Below are 20,540 nucleotides of genomic sequence, written 5' to 3'. Positions count from 1 at the left end.
AGGACTGGCTCTCAGTAAAGAACTGCTTTGACCAAGGTCAGGCCCCCTTCCCAGGACAGCCTGTGCCCAACGACTGTGGACGTGGGAGTATGAAGGCCTGGGCTCCTCACCCCAATTCAGGACAACTCTGATGGGCTATCCCAGCTCCAGAGCCCCCAAGAGGGTTGGCTGTGGTTTTTGAACTTGCAGTGCAGCTCAACTTCTCCCTGTCCAGTCCTGCTTCCCTCACTCCCCTGCAGGTGGGATTTTGAGAGCACTCCCAGATAATTCTCCTGCACACAAAACTCTCCAGCTCAGAGTCTGCTTCCTGCGATGAGGTTTTTGTCACACGTTGCCTTCTCTCTCAAGCTTTCCCAAAGCGCCCTATTCAAAACTCTCCCACCCTCCACCCATACCCCAGTGCTCCTCATCTCTGTCTGCTGTTTCTCCCCACACTCACCCACTTGGCGCTCCCTGTAACTGCTGTTGTTTATGATTTCTGCTGTCTGTCTCCCCAGTAAGCTCCCCTCCTACATCTCCCTTTTAGCATACACAGGAGGTCCCCCAGCAGATACCCCTCCCAGTCTCAGTGGCTAGAACGCATTACAAGCTGCTCCTCAACAGATTCCGGCATGCTGTTTGGTTCACAGCACGTAGCCCTGGCACACAATCAGCACTTGTTATTTGGGGAATGAATGAATTTACTGAGTGCCTCTCTGTGCAGGACCTTCCGTTGGAGGATGCAGCAGACCTGGAGTCTGTTCCTATGAAGGTCTATTCCTGGCCCTCAAATGAGGCTTGCTGCCTCTTCTGTCTGTCTCTCTGGCCAGGGTAGCTTCCTTGTGACTTGGCCTGTCCTAGGTTGGTTAATGCATCAAGGCAGGTATTGCTTTTAAAAGCAACAAGTTTTGACCTAAAAAAAAGTTGTGTTTTTTTGCCAAGAGTGTTCTAAACCATTTGCTATCTATTCTGTTTCATCCATTCCCCTTCCTAAAATGGAAAACTCCAAGACACAATTATGTAATTGGTCTCCTTGAGTAAGGACTTGGGCAGAACGCTTCCTCTGGTCATTGGAATTCCTAGCAGATTCCACCAGAAAGTCTGATCTATTAGAAGAGCCAGCTAGGATGAACAGGAAGTTTTATGAAGCAAGTCAACTCTACCAGCCAAGGGTAGCAGACACTGTGGGCTGCCCGTCCACAGACCACCCCCTGTCAACATTCCTCTAGTATTTAATACTCGTTTGACATTTACTGAGGGCCTACTGTAGTGTGTGCCAGGCACTGTCCTAGGCCCTGGGACTCGAGCATGAGCAAAGACAGAGCCTCTGCCCTCCAAGAGCTTACTTTCAGTGGGGAGGTCTCCAGCGGAACCCCAATTTTATTCTGGTATTTCCCCCTCCCCTATCTAAGCCAGCAGGCAACAGTGATTGGTGTTAAGAGAGGGGACGTAACCTAGCTGGTTCAAGCAGGTCAAAGGGGAAGACTAAAGTCCATGACTGGGGCACAGGCCCCACCCTGCTCCTCCTGAAAGCATTCTGTTGATACTTCACGACCAGAGAACTCTCGAAAACCAAATGCCAGAGAAGGCTCGTCAAGCACACCTCAAGAGAAACGTGCCAGGTTAGAAGCCCCAAGGTCCTCTGAGTGGCTACAGAAGCAGCCATAGGACAACATCCAAGCATGAGTGGACTCCTAATACCAAGCTGTACCACGTGGTTTCTGAAAGCTCTTTCCGAGGAGGAAAAGAGCACTCAAGCTCTCTAGGACAAAGCTGGCCAGCCTCAGCACAGAGACCACCACTTGGTAATTAGAAAGAGTAAGCCTGAGCTCTAACTGGAGTCTGGGTGTGACGCCCAACTCACTCCCTTTACATGTAGTGTAATCCTGGAGAGGTCACCTCATTTCACTCAGCCTCAGTTTCCATCTGCAAACTGTACTGCCAGGGATATTTTCTTTCTGCTGCAAGTCATAGAAAATTTCAAGGGTAAGCTACTAACTCACATAACAAGTCCTGAGATGGGTCAGCTTCAGGGTTCATTAATTTAGCAGCTTAAGGAGCCACATCCTTCCATCTTCCCTTCCTGTCAGTGTGGGCCCCATCCTCATGGTCACAGGCTGGCTGCCACGTGCAGACCTAGTGAAGTCCAGCAGAAGAGACATGGGCCTCTCAAGCATCTCTTCTTACCCGATTCCCTGAGAGCCCCGAGCAGACATCTCCTCCCAGTCTTACTGGCTGGAATAGCATCGCATGGCAGTTCCCCAACAAACCCCAGGCACTCACCCATATACCAGCTTAGGGCTATCAAGACTTTCCCCCTGCAGCTTGGCCTGCAGAAGAGGACAGATACCTGAAAAAAACTGAGGTTCTGCTGGAAATGAATAAGGGAGCAGGCCACCCACAGTATCTGTGACATTCCCCTTCTGCTACTTAACAATGTAGACACTGCTGATGGCTCCATTCACCTCTCTAGGTGTGATTGCTCATCTTGGCAGGATGATAAAATGTGCCTGCATCAATTTTTGGTCCCCAGGGCTCATTCCAGACCTATATTTCACATGCTAGACACCTCTGCAGTCTATAGGCAAACACTCTGGATGAACGGGACAGCCTAGCAGCCTCTAGGGAAAATGAGGGATCAAGGCAGACAGAGCCTCCTCAACCTGGTCACTGACAGGACCCAAGATCAATGCAATGGTAGCAGATCCCCTCAGTAGCCAAGGCCAGACGCTCTCAGAGGTCCCACCCAGCTATATAACTACAATTCTGCTCATACAGTGAAAAAATCTTTTCAACCACTACATAGATTTAAACAAATGTTTAAGAAAACTCCATTTCCTAGCCCTCATCCCTACTCTTTCTCCAACATACTAAAGAAACTCAGAAAGTGACCCAAATCTACACAGTCACTTGCCTCTGCCCTGTCTTCAGTGCCTACCCACTCCTTCTCACCTCCACCACCACTGACCTCCCTGTTTCCCTCATCATCTCTCACCAAGACCTAGGGAACTGCCTCCTAACTCCTCCAGGGCCTTCCAGAGACACAGGTTGGATGTTACATCCAGCTTCCTCAGAAACCGCAATGCTTCCCTCTCCCAACCCCCAGAAAGAAGTCCAAGCTTCTAGCAAGGTGCTCAAGGCTCTGTCTCCCAGCCCCATTCTCCCCTTCACCCATTTAGTCTCACTCCCTAACATCCTCTACCTTCTCCCAAATGCTCTCAACCCTCCCCAGGCCTTTGGTCCTGATGTTCCCAGAGGCAGTGCCTTCTCTGCCATCACAATCCTCCTCCGGTCAAGGCTCAGCCCGAGGGCACACCCACTAACCAGGCCCTCCTCCGTGGGGCTATCTTGGATCACTCATGTAGCTCTCTCTGGTTTCCATGTGCCCTGCACTCTAGAACACGGTCTGCATGTCCTTCTCTCCCACCTACCGCAAAGCTTTCCATACATAGGGATAGCCTTATTTACCTCTAATCCCCACAGAACTTTTCTCCAGAAGGGTTCAATGTTTGGTGCATAAATCAGTAAAAAATTCACATGTGTGTCATCCAAGGCAAAATCCTACCCAGTGTTCTTCCAAATCCCCTTCAGATGTATTCTGGTTATTTTCTTAAATTGGCCTCCTGCCTTCAGGCCAGTGAGACAGCGAGGACAGCGAGGAGAGAGCTTGCATTTCCTGAGCTTTCACAGGTAGCAGGTGAGACAGGTGTTACTGGCTTCATTCAACAGATCAGGAAAAGAGATGAAAAGAATCTTCCATGGCACATATTTGGTAAGCAGCAAAGCACAGAGACTCAAGAACAGGACTATCAGACTCCAAAATAAAAGGCAAAATTCTTGTCCTCAAGATTACAATCTAGTTGGAATGATGAGACAAATACATAAAAAGGCAAATAACAATAAAGATGTCCTCACCTAGAGGAGGGTTTCTCAACCTTGGCACTATTGACAGTTTGGGCCCAATGATTCTCTGTTGTGGGGAAATGTCTTATATGCTGTAGGATATTCAGCAGCAGTCCTGTCCTCTACCCATCAGATACCAGTAGCATTCCCCCATCAGTTGTGAAAACCAAAAATGTCTCCAGACATTGGCCTGTTTGAGAAGCCCTGATCTAGAGCAATGGTGAAGTTTATCTTAATGACCACTGTCATCATAACATAACACCATTAGGATCCCTCCCAGCCTATTCCCAGAGACAGGTCTGTAGTGCCCCTCCAGCAGCTGTGCAGGCCCTGTCCACACCCATCCTGCCCACATTTTCCCTTCAAGCTGACTTATTTATTTTCACCCAGATGCAGTCTATGTCTCAGCAGTATGTCTTAATATCCTTTCTGGAATGAGACAGGATAGGTAAAAAAATAATCTAATCACTGGACAGGAGGAAAAAATACCATAAAGCAATTTGATTAACTGACAAATTATCCCATTACTGAAAATTTGTCAAACACCTTTTTACTACACTGCAATCAAAGTGTGAGCCAGAGGCCAAAGGAGGATGAGACTTCTTTCAGTCCTGGCCCTTCTGGTGAGAATGGGCTTCACCGAAGAGCTGAGCATGAACACTCTCTGCCCAGGAATGAGAATTACAGAAAAAATTCTCAGGAACAAAGGCCCAGGGACGGGAAGAACCATGAACCTCAATGAAATTTTCTAAACCAACTACATTTTCTACAACCAAAACCCCAATCACTTTCACTTTCTGACTAATATATGGTCATAACCTATCTTAGAAATGAGCCTTATTTTGGCCAAGCCTAAAATGAAATTAAATATATAAGAAATACTATATCCAAGAACACAGAGTAAAACGTGTGTGTGTGTGTATGTGTGTGTGAACAGTGCCCTGCACATAACTTCTATGTAAGTGATAAAGATTATTAGTTCTTATTATATGTCTTAATTTAAGATAGTCTTTTATACTTGGGTACAGAGTGAAAGGATAGGAATGAGTCTTTATATTTATTTAACTTGACCAAGGCCACAAGTAGAGACACAAGCCAACTTGTGTCTCTACAGCTAACACACAATGGCATCTTGAACCCAGTCTGATGCCATGTTCAAGGCTCATTTCACTGTGATACGACAAGTTCAAGATTTACGAACTTACTGATCATCTTACAGCAGTGATTCTCAACCAAGTGTGATTTTGGTCAACAGGGCACACTGGCAATGTCTGGAGACATTTTTGCCTGTCACAATTGAGCATGTGTGAGGGTCCTACTGGCATCTGGTGGGTAGAGGCCAGGGATGCTGCTAACATCCTACAACATACAGGACGGTGCCCACCAAAATTACATGACCCAAAATGTCAACCGTGCTGAGGGTGAGAAACCCTACCTTACAGGAAAGGTCTTACTACCATTATCGGCTAGGAAAATGAAGATCAAAAGCATGCCTACACCCCAAGCAATACTTCTCCCTTTGCCTTCAACCTGCCCTATTCTAGCTGCCCTCTCTACCCTGTCTGGATGGATCCCACTACCCTGGGGAAAATGCTGGGCTCTCTGCTCCTTTCCTCTTTGAACTCTCAGACACCAGAAAAAGTATGTTCAAGCTGCATAACCAGTTAGGAGACACGGATGCAGGATCAGGAAGCCAGAAAGTGCAATGATGCACTCTCCAAAGCACCATGGTCTTTTCGGTTTGTTAATCCAAAGTAAGCTCGATTTTACTGGCCACTACCTATCACTCTGGCTCTGGCTAAGTAGCCCCTGCCCCGCACAGCTCCCACCATTCACCCATCTTTAAAGGACTGCTCAGTAGTGATCCAGACCATCATCATGCCCTTCAGGGTAGTGGTAATTTCCCTTGACAGTCCTTCTGAACACTCAATGAGACAGAGGTTGATTTCAGGAGATTTTAAAACAGAGGAAATTTGAAAAGAACAAGTTTAAAAGAAATTAAATCCCATTTGGCCACAGTCTCAATTTCTTTTATTATTATCTCTTAGATTTCTAAAGCACTTTACAGTCTGGGGAGCACTTTTGTGTCTACCTTCCCTACCGAATATCACAATTGTACTGTGAAGAAGGCAGAGCAGATATCATCACTTTCCATTCTAGGATGGTGGAGAGACTGCAGCAACAAGAGGCCCGGGCCCACTGCTCTGCCCACTGTGCCAGGCTGGGATGTTTGGCTGCTGGCCTGGTTACGGATTCTCACTCATTTGTACCTAGATAATTACTTAAGCATCTTGACTGCCTTACACTTATACAGCATAAAACTTGTGTCCTACAAAGGAGCCTATCACAAAGTTAGAAATTATATGGCAGAAAGCAGAAAAAAGGCTGGAGAAGGGTAAACTATACACACAAAATGATCTAGGCAAAGCATTTTAAAATAAAAATTCTTTCGGGGGCCGGCCCCAGGACTTAGCGGTTCAGTGCGCGCGCCCGGTTCGCATGCCGGGCACACACACACGCACCGCTTCTCCGGCCATGCTGAGGCCGTGTCCCACATACCGCAACTAGAAGGATGTGCAATTATGACATACAACTATCTACTGGGGCTTTGGGGGAAAAAAAAAAGGGGGACGAGGACTGGCAATAGATGTTAGCTTAGAGCCGGTCTTCCTCAGCAAAAAGAGGAGGATTAGCATGGATGTTAGCTCATGGCTGATCTTCCTCACAAAAAAAAATTTTTTTCGGACCTTCACTTACACAGCAAACTAGTTCATAATAAAACTTTTCCTACCCTATTTTCCAAGCACCACAATCTATAATTACTGAACGTTTGCTGAGCTCTCCAGGGAAAGATCTGCACACTACACATCATGAAACGCTCTTGGAGATCAACACAGGAGAAACGAAAGTGAAGTTCACCACTTTTGCTTTCATGCACAATAAACTTAGTTGTGTCTTCGTCAATTATGAAAACCTCAGCCTTCTTACCTGTGTTAGCCAACATTTATCATATACCTTTTATGTGGAAGGCATTGCTGAGTGTGGCAGGGAATACAGAGGGGAGTGAGGCAGGCCCTGCCCCTGGGCAGGGGCCATATGGAAAGTACACCCACAGGGACGGAGCACACCTAGTGGAATAACTCAGGAGGGATGGTAACCAAAGGAAACAGTGACCTCACCTGGGCCCTGAAAAATAAGATGTCACACAGGAGGATGGAAGGAGAGACCACTTCTGAGTGAAAGAACACTAACAGATGTTCGGTTTAGTTGCAGTAGTAGAAAGCATCCTGGGATCAAGGTCCAAACTAAAAAGCTACACACACAAAAAAGGCAAAAACATCCACTCTACTTGCTCTTAAGAAAACTGTAGCTCCCTCTAGCTGCAATGCAAAGTAGAAATGAGGAACAACACAGAATCAGGGTGACCCTTTACCTATTAGCTGTCGGAGACAGGCTGGAACCAGGGCTTCAGGCCCTAGGCTGGAGGAGTGCTCCCTGGGCTTCTGTGCTCTCAGCAGGGGGATGGGGGCTCATCTGCCCTCACCTCCTTGGGGAGCAAAGACCAGCCCCTGCAGCAGCTGTGCCAACAGGTCAGAACTATGATAAAACCGCTAGTTACCGCAGGGTTCTCTGAACCCGAGTCTGTTCTCGACCGGAGGACTGGAAGAGTCGACTCCCCCAGGGTGCGCTTTGGGGCCACCCTCACAGAGCTAAGCAAGGCCCACTCCCTGAACACACGTATGCTCTAGAGGCCCCAACCCAAGTCGCCCTGATACCCCAGCTCAGCATCAACGTGGTTCCTTCGGCGGGGGCGCCTCAGCCCTGAGCCACAGCCCCCAAATGGGGGCCCCGTCACCAGATCCAGGCCTCGGCAAGGGCAGTCACAGCCCCTCCGGCACGGCAGAGACGTGCAGGTTTCAGGTCCTCACGCCGCCACCGAAGGGCCACAGGGAGGTTTCCGCCCCGCGTTCACACACTGCACCATCCGAGCACATCCCGGCCGAGGCAGACGAGTGGCAGGAGTTGGCCGGCGCCCAGGGCCGCTCCCCGGAGTCAGGCCGCGGCCCCTCCACGGAGCACGGGGGGCGGCCGGGGGCGAAGGCGGACTTGGCCTCGGCCGGGCGGAGCACGTGCCCGGGCTCGCGGGTCTCCCCGCGCCGAGGGCGAAGTCCGCTCCCGCCGGCCCCGCAGCTCGGGGACCGGGCGTCGGGAGCGAGGCGGGCAGGCCCCGCACGCGGCTCCGACCCGACTGCAGACCCCGACCCGACTCCGGGCTCGGCCTCCCGCGACTCCTGCGCGCACTCACCATTGTGGTTGACCCAGGTCGGCTTCAGGAGCTTCATTGTTCGGCCGCCGCCGCCGCCGCCGCCGCCGCCAGGCTGAGGCGAGAGCCGCGTTCCTCAGCGCGCCCGGGCCATGGAGCCGCCGCCGCCGCTTCCTCCCGCGCCGCCCGCCCTCCGGCCGCCGCCCGCCCCGCGCCCTCAGCGCTGCCGCGCCATAGCAGGCCCTCGCCCCCCACCGCCGCCACAGCCGCCCCCCGCGCTCGGCCGCCGCCGCCACCGCCACAGCCGCATCCCCTGCGCCGCTCCTCCTCTGGCGGCTCCCGGGCAACGCCGGAAGTCACGGCGCGCACCTGCCAAAGCGCCCCGGCGGGAAACCGCTCCCCGCGCGGACGGGGCCGCCCAGCTCCTCCGCGGGCAGGGCAAGGCAGGGCGGCTCCGCTCCGGGTCTGGCCTGGGCGCGGCGCCCGAGGGTGGGCAGGGGAGGCGGCTGGGACCGCAGCGGGCGAGCGGGGCCTTGAGTTGCAGCCCGGGCCGGAGGAGCCAGGCGCAGTCGGGATGGCGTGCACGGCCTCTCGCCAGCTCCACCTCGCGGGGCCCGAGTCCAGCTAATTAACTAGCTTCCGTCATTCATCAACACGCGTTTATTGGGCATCTCGCGACCGCCCGGCCACGTGCCGGCGCCGGGAGGCACCACGGGGGACCGGCCGCGCCCGGGGCTCGCACGAAAGCGGGGGACCGAGCCAGCCCCCAGGAGGGTCACGGGGAGGCCCAGGCGGGCTCGTTTATGGGAATGTCGGGGCCGTTTTCACAGACGTGGACTCTTGGCCCCGGAAGAGAAGAGAGACGCCCCCTCGGCCACTCCGGCCGCATTGCGGGGTCTTGGCCCTCGCAGGCACGCAGGCAAACTAGCGGGAGGAACGGCCGGGCCGGTGGGGCTGGGACCGCTGCAGGGCAGGACTCGCGGCGCCCGGCACCGGCAGAAGGCGGGCCGCAGAGCGGCGCGAGGTGCGACGCGCTCCGAGTGTGCCCGCGCGCCGCCGGGACGCATGGGCGGGGCTACGTCGGGGCGGGGCCAGGCGCGGTTCAGCCTCCTCGAGGCCGGAACGCGGGAGTGCGGAGCGGGGGGCGGCCGGAAGTTTGCGCAGGGCACCGCGGGCCGGACCGCCGAGGGGCGCGCGCCCGGAAGCCGCCGTTCGGCTGCCAGAGGTGCCATGGCCGCCGCGGCGCTGGGAACCTCGGCGCGCGCACTGCGCTCGCCGAGCCGGTGAGTGCGGACCCCAGCCGGGCCGCGGGGTGCCCAGGGCGCGCGGGGGCTCCGCGCTGGCAGGCTGGGCCTCACCTGCTCCCCTCCCCAGCCGCCCGTGTCCACGGATAGTTAGCTGATCGCACCTCCTCCTGCGGATGAACGTCCGAGGGCCTTGGCGAGCAGGGACCCTGCCCAAGTGCCCTCGGGCGTGAATGGGGGATTTTGAAAACTCTCCCACGTTGACCTTGCTGTTACATCCAGCAGTTACACGTGGCTCAGGTTTTGAGGGCATCGTAAATTTTTTTTTCTTTTCCTGTTTATTGGGGGAGAATCAGATGTTTATACATATTCTTGTCTCTTTCAGGCTTCTGGGAACTTGGCAGACACAGATTAGAGACACCCACCAGCGAGCGTCATTGTTATCCTTCTGGGAACTCATTCCCATGAGGTAAACCCAACCGTGGGCCTGGCCTCTGGAGGTGTCAGTGAGACCACTTGACATTTGGTTTGCAAAATTATCGCCTACAAAGTTTCTCAAATTTGGGCAGATGCTTTTCTGTCATTTCAACATTCTCTGTGTGGAGTACTGCTATGTCTGTAATCAGAAAACAAATGTTAAATGTAAAAGGAGTTTAAATAAAAATTAATTAGCTTTGAAGGGATTCTTCTGTGTTTTTAAGGGCACAGCATAAACTTCTCTTTCTCCATGGGCCTTCCATTTCTAACTCCCTAGAAGGATGGGGGTGATGTGAGGATTCGTTTTTCCATCTGGGACTTGGGATGCTTTCTAGGGACTTGATTCCTGAAATTTGGTCTTGATGCTAGAAGATTTGATTCTTCTTAACAGTAAATTATCACGATAGGAGATGTGTTCCTGAGAGTAAATCAGACTTTTGTCAATGCTCTAGGATGGGGAAATTTATTAAGAAATCCCAAAAAGTAAATAGGGACATGCCAGTAACTTTTATCATACTCTTTTAGTCTTACTCAAATCATCTTTATAAATCACAAATCCATTTAAAATGTGAGTAATGAGCTTCTCATTTATCAGTTTGGCATTTTCATTTTTCAGTGCAATCCCAAGGCACACCTCAACCCCAGCACTAAAGATGAGCACTTCCCCTTAATTTATACCCTGACACCCCATGAAACTTTTCCACCCCTCCTGGGTTGACAGTGCCCACACACTTCTCACAAGGACCCAGGGGTGGAGGCTGTCTCACTGCTACATTCAGCTCATGAGGTCAGGCCCATGTAGTTCCTTCCCCAGTGGAGAGGTCAGTACAAGTTTGGGGCACTTCACCTAGCCCCATGTCTCAGCATGTTTGTGAGACTGAAGAGAAAAATGTTTAATATTTGCTTTATCCATTAGAGCAGAACCTCTGCGAAAGAAGAAGAAGGTAGATCCTAAAAAAGATCAAGCAGTAAAGGACCGTTTGAAAAAGAGGATCCGACGACTGGAAAAGGCTAGCCAGGAGCTAATTCCCATTGAAGATTTTATTACGCCTGTGAAGTTCTTGGATGAAGCGCGGTAAGGGTCCTCTAGGGTTGAGGTCCTCAGGGCAGAGGAGGTCTATCATCTTCAGGCAGTTCTGTCTGCAGTTCATGCCTATGATGGGAAGGGGTCGGTAGGCTTGGGCTGACTTGGCCCTGGTCTGAGTCCTTTTCTCCTTGATTGTGTCTTAAGGGAGTTGGAGAAGGCATTCCTGGGTGGTGCTCTTGAATGGCTGAATGTGGGAAAGAAACTCAATAATAGTTTAATAAGCCAGGCCAGATGCTTGAGTTTGTATTGTTGCTCTTTTGCAAGAGGAGTTTTAGCTGTGACTGAGAACTTGGGCCTTGGGTCTGCAGCCCTTGCTCCATCTTGATGGTAGAAAACCCTTAGCCCCTTGCTCTATGATGCAAATGCTCATAGTTGGGATGTGTTGTGTGCAGGGTTGGCAGGGTTGCTGCCTTCTTGTAAAAAATGTGTACCATTTATAAAGTAGCACCTTGCCTTGCAAGTTGGACACGGTGGGTGCTTTTGTGCTACACCAGGGCTGATATGGACTCTTGATTCCTTGAGATTTTGGTGTCCATTTTCATAACACTATTTCACTTTTCTCCAAAGTCCCCTCTCACCAAAGGTAGTCTCTGCCTGGGGCAGAGGAAGTACTACTAGTTTTCTCAGAGCATCACTGTTTCTCATCTCATGTAAAGCAAATGGCACTGGTTCCCAGTATCAGTTGCAGCAGCCGCAACATTCAACTTTCCATTCCTTAATTTGTCCCAAACTTCCTCTTTCTTTCCTAAGTTCCATCTGTGTCTGGCACTGGGGACGCTTGGGTCATATGTAACTACCCAGACTCACTGGTCTGCAAGGTTAGTGTTCCCCAGCTTCCCACCTTTGGATTTGTTCCCAGACATCGGCCTCACATGGAGCTCCTCTTTGAGGAGGGTGAGCGGAGAGCTCTGCTTCTGAAGAAGTGGTCCCTCTATAAGCAGCGAGAGCATGAGATGGAGAGGGACGCCACCAGATCCATGCTTGAGGCCCAGCAGGAAGCTCTGCAGGAGCTACGACTCACGTCCCCAGAGCTCCATGAGGCGGCCACCAAGCGGGACCCCAGTCTGTTCCCCTTTGAGAGAAAAGGGCCAGATTACACACCACCAGTCTCCAACTACCAGCCCCCTGAAGGCAGGTACCACGACATCACCAAGGTGTACACACAGGTGGAGTTCAAGAGATAGAGCTGCAGGCAGCTGTCCGCAGAACACACTGCCTGAGAACCAGGATGACCAGGGCTCAAGCCTGCTTGCCACAGAATCAGGCATGCTGTGAATAAATATAAATTTAATCAAGTGTCTCTTTGTCTTATGTTAGAGTCAAAATTAATTCACCTGAGGATGGATGGGGGTGAGAGATGCTGCCCTTCTTTGCCAGGTACTGGGGAGAGGATGACCAAGATGTCGCCTGCTGCCCCCCAGTAAAAAGAAGATTCCAATTGTATGGGGCAGACACCAACAGCAAGAGGCACAAAGTGACCCAGAGGAGCAGAGGTGAAGGCTGTGTGCTGTGTTGTCTACACAGGTGTGCAGAGGAGAGACAGGGCCTTTCCAGTGGGGCAGACGGAGCACACGAGTTTCCTTGTGTCATTGGCAGGGGCAGCTTTGGGTTTTGAGCTGGGGAGGGAGGCTGAAGAGAGTGGAGCAAGCCAGGGACACAGTAGTTAACAAAGTTGCTGTGTCCCCCAGGAGGGCGTGATGCCTGACTAGGGCAGAGGGCTCTCTGGCTTTTATTCAAGTGCTGCTGGTTTGAAACAGTGAATATGTTAGTGTGTGCTGGGGTTGCCAGAACAAAATACCACAGAATCTGTCACTTAAACAACAGAATTTATTTCTCACAGTTCTGGAGGCTAGAACTCCAAGATCAAGGTGTCAGCTGGGTTGGTTTCTCCTGAGGCCTCTCTCCTTGGCCTGCAGAGGGCCACCTTCTCCCTGTGTCCTCAGGTGGTCATCTTTCTGGGCCTATCTGTGTCCTCACCTCTCTTTTTTTTTTTGCTGAGGAAGATTCGCCCTGAGCTAACATCTGTGCCAGTCTTCCTCTGTTTTGTATGTGGGTTGCCACCACAGCATGGCTTATGAGTGGTGTAGGTCCACGCCTGGGATCCGAACCCACGAACCTGGGTGCCAAAGCAGAGTGCACTGAACTTAACCACTACACCACAGGGCTGGCCCCTCTTTTAATAAAGACACCAGTCATACTGGATTAGGACCCACCCTAATGACCTCATTCTAACTTAATTACCTCTTTAAGCATCCCATCTCCAAATACAGTGACATTCAGAGGTACAGGGGGTTAGAGCTTCAACACAGGAATCTGGGGGGACACAAATCAGCCCAGTGTAAAAACAGAGCCATTTCTACGAGTGACTTGATTACCACTCAGAAGCCTTTGGGTTCTTCACTACCTTAGTGCAGAGAAACCAGGGCGACATTTTATTTCAATAAGAATTCAGATTATCTGTTTTCCTAGTGTGTGGTTCACTTTTGGTTTAAAAACTCTTACCAGATAAATGTCTTTACTGGATAAAATCGTTGCCTAAGGATTCTCAGTCCTTTGGCTCTACTCATGAGACAAATGCTGAACCTGGCCACTCTTGCCAACCTCACTGCCATCTCTGAGGTCCAAGCCAGTGTTACCTTTTGCCTCTTCCACTGCAGCAGCCAACTGATCTGTCCAGGCTGGGAACTCCCACCCCAGCTCCTTCTCTGCAGCAGCCACAGGGCTCTGTAAAACGCAAATTGGGTCAGGCCTTTGGCTACCTCCACCCCGAAAATCCTGTCCATACTTGACTGCAGATCCCCCACTCCATCAGCACATGGCACTTGTTCCTCATGGCCTGCACGGCCCCTTTCTCTGCTTTGCAAGGCTCAAGCCTCCTCATCCAGGTCCGGGCTCAGACACTGAGGCCTCCCCCACCTCCCTACCCAGCGCAGGTGCTTGGTGATAGTGCTTTTGAACCAGTAGATTTTATGCATTAGGTTGTATAACCAATTCAGTGGGCCATGGTCAGCAGTTTTAACTTTTTACTTTGAAGTAATTACAGATTCACAGGAGGTTGGAAATAAACATGCAGGGAGGTAATGTGTGCAGTTCCCCCAGCCTCCCCCAGTGTTAACATCTTACACACCAAGTAGTATGAGTACTGAGACTGACACCGTTACAGCCCAGAGCGTATTCAGATTCCCCATTATGTCTGCACTCACCTGTGTGTCTAGCTCTACATGATTTTATCTAACACAGCAGCCCTGTGTCACCACCACCAGAGTCAAGGTACCATCACCAGAAAATGGCTGTGTACCCCTTTATACCACACCCACACCTTCCTTCCATCCCCAATCCCTGGCAACATTAACTCTCTATGATTACATGATTACACCAATGTTACATCCATTTACAATGTTAAATGGAACCATGCCATATGTATCCTTTTAAGATTTTTTTTTACAACTCAGCAAAATTTTGTTGAGTCTCATCCAAGTTGCACCTACAGCAGTTTATTTTCAATGGTACAGAACTGAAAATGTCAATGTATCAGACACAGGACGGTAAGTATTGTTTTGTGAAGCTTGTTTCAATGAAATATGCTGTATGTAACAGTAGGTACCAGACTTGTTCCTATGAGTTTTGTCTCCAAAGTTTGAAAGACACTGCTCTATCTTATCACTCTGACCATTTTCTTCATAGCACTTACCATCATTTTAGACACTTATTTAATGGTGTTTAGATGTTTATGTCTGTCCCCTAAACTACAACAAGAACCCTTTGAAGCCAACTTGTCCATTTCAGTGCTGTGATCCCAGAACCTCAAACCCCACCTGGCGTGTAGTGGGCGCTCAGGTGTTGTGAACGGGTGAACACAGGTGGGGATTCAGGAATATTCTGTCCAGAGTGATGATTGTCTGTCAATGTGGGAATCGCTGAGCAGCTGAGAAGGTATAAGACTTCCTAACAGAGCACTCAGCTGCAGGCAGCCCACAGCCCTACACAAGCAGATGAAGAGGACTGGCTCCTAGGAGCTGACCCCCTCAGAACTGCTCTGTTGGCTGCTGCTCCCAGGCTTTTCCTGCCTCCTCTAGCCCTGCCCCAGGAACTCCAAGGGAGCTGCTGCAATTCCAGGCATCATATACAGATCAAAATTCAAATGTCCCTGCTCCGTGTTTCAGAGGGAGGAGAATGCCTGTAGATCTCTAGCAGCCTTCCCTCTCTCCTAGCCACAGCCATGATGGAGATACCCTGGTTGGCTTAGACATATCAAGTCTACCCCCTCACCCCTCCCGGGTGAGACCCTGCCTCTTCTTTATACTCACCTCTGCTCCTGGAGTCTTATGTGCACACACCCCTCAGGTACACACAGACACAGGGAGGGACTATTGGAGATCTATGTGCACACTGCCCACCACTCACACACACACATACTGAGGGACTATTAGGGTCCTATGTGCACACCTGCCACCACTCATGGACACACTCATACACACACATACAGGGAATATTAGGGTCCTATGTGCACACCCCCCCCACCACTCATGGACATGCACACACACACAGAAGGACTATAAGGGTCCTATGTGCACACCTCCCACCACTCATGGACACACACACACACACACACACAGAGACTATAAGGGTCCCATGTGCACACCTCCCACCACTCACAGATACACACAGTCACAGGGATTCTGGGGGCACACAGGAGAACATGTACAAGAGGGGAAATTTCATTCTTTAAAGTATGCCCTTCTGAAGTGATGAATTATTTTGCCCCAAAGAATGAGTTAAAAGATGTCTGACACACTGCCTGTGGCCAGGTTGGGGCCCAGTAGTGAGGGAGGTACTAAGAAGCAGTGGGCCCTGCTGGCCAGGAAGAGAGTGGGGAGGGCACCGGGCACGTGGCTGGCCTGGCCCTCAGCAACACACAATGGGGCCTGCTCTGCAGCCACAAGATGCTAAATCATGTTATCAGTAATGGAGACCTCTTCAAGAACTAGAGTTCTTGTTGGTTCATATACATCTATTTTAAAAACATCTACAAGAGTATAAGCATACAAAAGTCTAACACCGTCCGAGCACAACAATGTCAGATGCAAAATCTAACAATTTCAACAATTAAATTGTGGATTTACTTTTCAGCTTCTACTTGGAATCAAACGTGGGAAATGGCTTTTGATATGTTCCACATTTTCTAAAAATGAGCAGGGGAAATTCTGAGGGAAGATCAAAATTCCATGTGTCTTGGGCTTGGGTTTCTTAAGCCAAGAGTCCATGAACCCTTTTTATGCAAGGCTGTGTGTTCTGTAGCTGTGTGCATTTCTTAAACACCACAGTCACCAAGGGGCCTACGTGTGAGCCTGGTCCAGAGGCACGCCCTGCCTGTGTCTGCAGAGGAACTGAACAAGTGGGCCGTAGCTGAGTGTGAGCACCAGTGGCTGGCAATGCATGGTCATCAACAAGCCAGGGCCAGGGAAGGTGTTCACGGCAGCACAACCCTTTAGCTACCTCATTCTGACCCCTCTGTGTCCAGACGGGTCAGGGCTACCACTCAAGATTTACCTGAGGATTCCAAACCCTGGGATGGCCAGCTCCCATGCTGCTGTCCCCAGGGGCGAGCATGAGCCAGACTGACCTGGCTGCTCACAGGGATCTGCGACGGTGCTCGGCTTCCTGGAAGCTCTTTCAGAGGATGGCAGCAGCAGAGCACCCTGGACGCAGGGGAGGGCCGGCCAGGCAGGACTGGAGCTGTCGGGCATCGTGTTCCAAGCCAGGTCGAAGCTCCCAGGAAGCCACTCAACTGTTTGGGCTGGTCACAGTCCTTAGGGTTGTGTGACAGCCCCACTTGAAAGAGACGGGAGGAAGCCATGCAGGGGTGCTCGTCATTCGTCTTTCTCCTGCGGCAGAGGGAGGTGCCAGTCTGCAGGGGGGCTCTGCCTTGGGGCCCACACGAGGGCATGCTTCCGTGCAGCCTGGACTCTCGCACGCTCGCTCTCACAGAGGGACCGCTGTGCAAAGGAGACCCTGGTCACTTCCTGCCTCACATGTGCCCTCACATGGCCCCTGCACCTTTCTCCTCCTCAGCACCCTCCCAAACACAGATGGACAAAGTGTACGGTAGGCACTACTCCGAAACTCGGACGCTTCCACCTGATGAACCTCAGCAATTGTTCCATATTAGCACACAGAGATCTAGCTCGTTCTTTCTCCCACGCTACTGTGAAAAACTGTTGTATAGATCACTATAATTTGAGGAAATTTTAATATGTCTTCTCCTAGGCCTCAGTTGACCTAATCAGATTCACTTGCTAAGACCAGGCTGAGGGCTGAGCTGGGAGGAGAGACAAGAGTCAGAAAGAGTGGCCCGAAGGAGGAAGATGAGGCAAGAGACACAAGCCCAGGGAGCCCTGGACAGGCGAGGAGTCCAGACAGACAACAGGTGCCACTCAGCCTACCAGCTTCTCTCTGTCACTCTCCCCCAAAATAAACACAGGGCACTACAGCACGACCATGACAGGGGCTCCTGGGAGGCGCTATACTGGCCCCTTGATGCATATAATTTCATCTTTTCCAGCTGTCTACTTGTCTGTCTTTGCTCAAGCTCTATTGTTTCAAATAGAATCTTTTTGTTCTTGCTTAAAAAGCAATCAGATGGGGCTGGCCCAGTGGCGAAGTGGTTGGGTTCGCACACTCTGCTTCGGCGGCCTGGAGTTCGCCGGTTCAGATCCCAGGCACAGACCTACGCACTGCTCATCAAGCCATGCTGAGGCCGCGTCCCACATAGAGCAACTAGAAGGATGTACAACTATGACATACAACTATGTACTGGGGCTTTGGGGAGAAAAAAGGAAAAAAGGAGGAAGACTGGCAACAGATGTTAGCTCAGGGCCAATCTTCCTCAAACAAACAAGTTACTGTGACTTAAAAAAAAAAAAAAAAAGCAATCAGAAATGCAATGTAGAATATGAAAGACTCCCAGACCTCCAGCCCTGAGGTGAAGGTAATATCTTCCCAACACAATTCTAGAGCTATCACATGTTTCCCTAAAAATGGAATAATCTTCTACTGGTGTACTTGCTGCTTTTTTTCACTAAGCAATATACTGTAGGCACCCCTCCATGCCTGGATAGATTACTATCTATGCTTTTTAATGGCTATGTAGTACTCCAGTGTGTGGAAGAAGCTATTTGGTCAAATGTCTATTAGTGGAATTTAGGACACTTTCAGTTTTTGCACTATCACAAACAGTGGCACAATGGACATTTTGAACTTTTAACTGTGCACTGTTACCCAATTACTACCCTAGGATAAAATTCCAGAAATAAAACTGTGGGGTCAAAAGTTACACATTTGACTTTCAGATAATCAGAACACCTGACACTCCACCAACACTGCACAAGTACCCCTGACTCTCCAAACTCCATCGACACTTGTGACATTCCACTGGATTGTCGGAAACCACTCATTGTATTTTGAACTTGTATACCAGACCATTTGTTTTTCTTTTTGAATGAATTCCTTCTTCGTGCCCTTTGCCCACTTTTCTATTCTCAAATCATCTCCATTTTTCTCACTGATATATAAGAGCTCTCTTAAAAATACACACACACACACACACACACATATATATAAAGGTTATTAATCTTTTGCCATATAGGCTAGAAACTATTGTTCCCATTTTTTGGACTTCCACTTATTATGGACTTGTCACCATTTTCTTTTATTCAGCAGCCTGGTTTCCATATCAGTTTCTCTGTTTCAATAATCACATACCTATAACTTTGAAGCAGTGGCCAGGCTGCTGGCTCCCCATCCCTTGGCACTCCCTATGAGCTTTGTGCCCTCACAGCTTTTCTCCATCTCCCACCTACCACAGCTCCAATGCACCACTGTAGACTAGACTAGAATGTAGGTGCCAGGAGGGCAAGGGCTCTGTTCTCTTCACTCCTGCATGCCGGAGAGCGCCCAACATGATAAATATCTGCTGGATGAGTGGACTAGAACCACCTCCTTACTGGTTTCCCTGCCCCTCTCCCACCCTGGCAGCCAGACTGATTTTTTAAAGATATAAATCAAATCATGCTTCCCAGCACACGTTCAGGCTAGAATCTAAACCCTTTTTAAAGGCCCACCAGGTCCCTGGTACCTCTCCAACCTCATCCCCTACCCCTCTACAGCGCGCACTCCTCCTGCTCCAAGCACCTGGACCTCCTCTTCGTTCCTCAGTCGTGCCCACTCTCCCCCCGGGGGCGGGTGAAGGCTGCTAGGGCAGGCTCCCAGGCATTCAGGACTCAGTCATATCTCCGCCTCTGCAGGCCAGCTGACGACCCTAACACTGTTAGGGGCCCCTCCTCTCTCTCCAAAACGCTCCACACCCCCTCCTTGCTTTGTCCTTCGCTGTCCTTAATGCCGTCTGAAAGCCCCGCTGAGACACTAATTTTTGATATTTCTCAAAAGAAGGGAAGCACAAGTTGGGGAGGGACCCCGCAGCGTGAATGCCCGGGGCGGGAACGTGGGGAGGCTGTGGCCCGTGCGCTCGGACGCCCCGGCGATGCGCCCCAGCGCCACTCCTGGCCTCCCAGCGCACCTGGGCTTCGGCGCTCCGGCGTTCCTCCCACTCTCGGCAGCTGGCCAGGTCGCGCCGCCATTGCTCGCAGGCCGGCCGCTCGCCGTGGACATAGTAGTGGTGCAGGAAGTGCCCGGCGCTGCGGCAGAGCTCCCACTCCGCGCGGTAGGCCTCGCAGGGGCGCGGCGGCTGCGAGAGAGGCGCGTCTGAGTCGGAGCCTCTGCGCCGCCCGTCCCCGGGCCCCATCCGGCCCCTCCCCAGGAGAGGGCTCCGTTAATCCGGTCACACGGTCCAACCCGGCACCCGCAGGTCCTGGGGGCCCACCACACTTACCCGCCAGCACCCGCCGTCAGCCATGTCCAGGCGACTGCCGAACCCGCCTCCTGAGCCGACTAGCCAATGAAGATTAAAGAAGGCCACTGCGTGACTGACGGATAGAAGAACCAATGAACTCTGAGATATTTGATCTGGCGCTCAAATCCTCGCCCCGCCCCCTTGAGGCGCTCCAAGAAACAGGGCGTCCCAATTGGGCAACCAATAAAGTCAGGGCGGTAGGGCGCTGGGGGCGGGCAGGGCAGTGCGGGTGGGGGCGTGTTCCGAGGGTCTGAAGGCCGCGCGCGCAGCCCGCGTGGCCGCGGCGGCGACAGCTGCCCTCCGCCGGATGCTCGGCGGGCGTCCTGGGTTTGCACGGCCGCGTTCAGTTGGCTGTTTCTGAAACAACGTGGTTCTGGCCAGTTCTTTTCAGCAGCTTTATTTTCATAAATCTCAAAGATCGGGTTCATTTCGCAAGCACATATTGACCATCAACGCCATGCGGCGAAGCTGCCTGAGTATCCCCTCGAGGGCGGTGAACTCACAAAATAACCGGGGTTGGCTGGCGTGACGTGTGTTTTGGGGGTGGGGTCCAGGGGGCGGGATGACCCCCCGAGCGAACTGAGGGTGGAAGTGGAGGCAAGAAGGGCATGCGAGCACAGCGGCAGGCTGGTAAAAGGCATGGAGGCTGTGTGTGGCACGGGGTAGAGAAGGGGGCCT

The 20,540-nt window shown here is 51.5% G+C and overlaps 3 protein-coding genes across 9 annotated transcripts in view; 1 reads left to right on the top strand and 2 right to left on the bottom strand.

Annotated features, from left to right (window-relative positions):
* The window catches only part of HIRA (histone cell cycle regulator), a 108,116-nt gene extending 99,774 nt beyond the window's left edge, over positions 1 to 8,342 (bottom strand). For both annotated transcript variants that reach the window (XM_004442348.3, XM_087423736.1), the window contains exon 1: positions 8,189 to 8,342. In XM_004442348.3, the coding sequence (XP_004442405.1) occupies positions 8,189 to 8,225 (37 nt within the window). In that variant the 5' untranslated portion in view covers positions 8,226 to 8,342. The remainder of the gene's footprint in view (positions 1 to 8,188) is intronic.
* A 936-nt stretch (positions 8,343 to 9,278) lies between these two features.
* Positions 9,279 to 12,254, top strand: MRPL40 (mitochondrial ribosomal protein L40). The gene is made up of 4 exons (XM_004442353.3): positions 9,279 to 9,429; positions 9,776 to 9,859; positions 10,784 to 10,942; positions 11,814 to 12,254. The coding sequence occupies exons 1-4, from the start codon at positions 9,377 to 9,379 to the stop codon at positions 12,136 to 12,138; spliced, it is 621 nt and encodes a 206-aa protein (XP_004442410.1). The 5' UTR covers positions 9,279 to 9,376; the 3' UTR covers positions 12,139 to 12,254.
* Positions 12,255 to 12,763: 509 nt separating this feature from the next.
* On the bottom strand, positions 12,764 to 19,965 carry C35H22orf39 (chromosome 35 C22orf39 homolog). 6 transcript variants are annotated; one of them, XM_004442354.3, is made up of 4 exons: positions 19,842 to 19,897; positions 19,530 to 19,697; positions 13,591 to 16,950; positions 12,764 to 13,267 (listed from the first exon to the last, which is right to left on the bottom strand). In XM_004442354.3, exons 1-3 carry the CDS (start codon positions 19,863 to 19,865, stop codon positions 16,825 to 16,827), a joined length of 318 nt encoding a protein of 105 aa, XP_004442411.1. In that variant the 5' UTR covers positions 19,866 to 19,897; the 3' UTR covers positions 12,764 to 13,267; positions 13,591 to 16,824. The 6 variants fall into 6 exon arrangements, with proteins under 6 accessions (XP_004442411.1, XP_087279865.1, XP_087279868.1 ...); XM_087423739.1 differs by lacking the exon at positions 19,842 to 19,897 and having other exon boundaries at positions 12,764 to 13,070; positions 13,196 to 13,267; positions 13,591 to 13,678; positions 19,530 to 19,835; XM_087423742.1 differs by having other exon boundaries at positions 12,764 to 13,678; positions 19,842 to 19,965.
* Between the last annotated feature and the right edge of the window lie 575 nt (positions 19,966 to 20,540).

Source organism: Ceratotherium simum, chromosome 35 (assembly GCF_057802395.1).
Source record: "Ceratotherium simum simum isolate JZ-2026a chromosome 35, ASM5780239v1, whole genome shotgun sequence".
Lineage (NCBI taxonomy): Eukaryota > Metazoa > Chordata > Mammalia > Perissodactyla > Rhinocerotidae > Ceratotherium > Ceratotherium simum.
The sequence above is the reverse complement of the archived record's forward strand: the minus strand, read 5'-3'. Positions and strand labels throughout refer to the sequence as shown.

Bases quoted from the DNA above. Each gene is read 5' to 3' on its own strand.
- C35H22orf39 (XM_087423737.1), bottom strand. From the start codon at position 19,754: ATGGGGCCCGGGGACGGGCGGCGCAGAGGCTCCGACTCAGACGCGCCT. The intron at 13,679-19,529 runs GTGCGCTGGGAG...TGCGTTTTACAG, and splicing joins GCCGGAGCGCCGAAGCCCAG to AGCCCTGTGGCTGCTGCAGA.
- MRPL40 (XM_004442353.3), top strand. From the start codon at position 9,377: ATGGCCGCCGCGGCGCTGGGAACCTCGGCGCGCGCACTGCGCTCGCCG. The intron at 9,860-10,783 runs GTAAACCCAACC...TTTATCCATTAG, and splicing joins TGGGAACTCATTCCCATGAG to AGCAGAACCTCTGCGAAAGA. The intron at 10,943-11,813 runs GTAAGGGTCCTC...ATTTGTTCCCAG, and splicing joins AAGTTCTTGGATGAAGCGCG to ACATCGGCCTCACATGGAGC.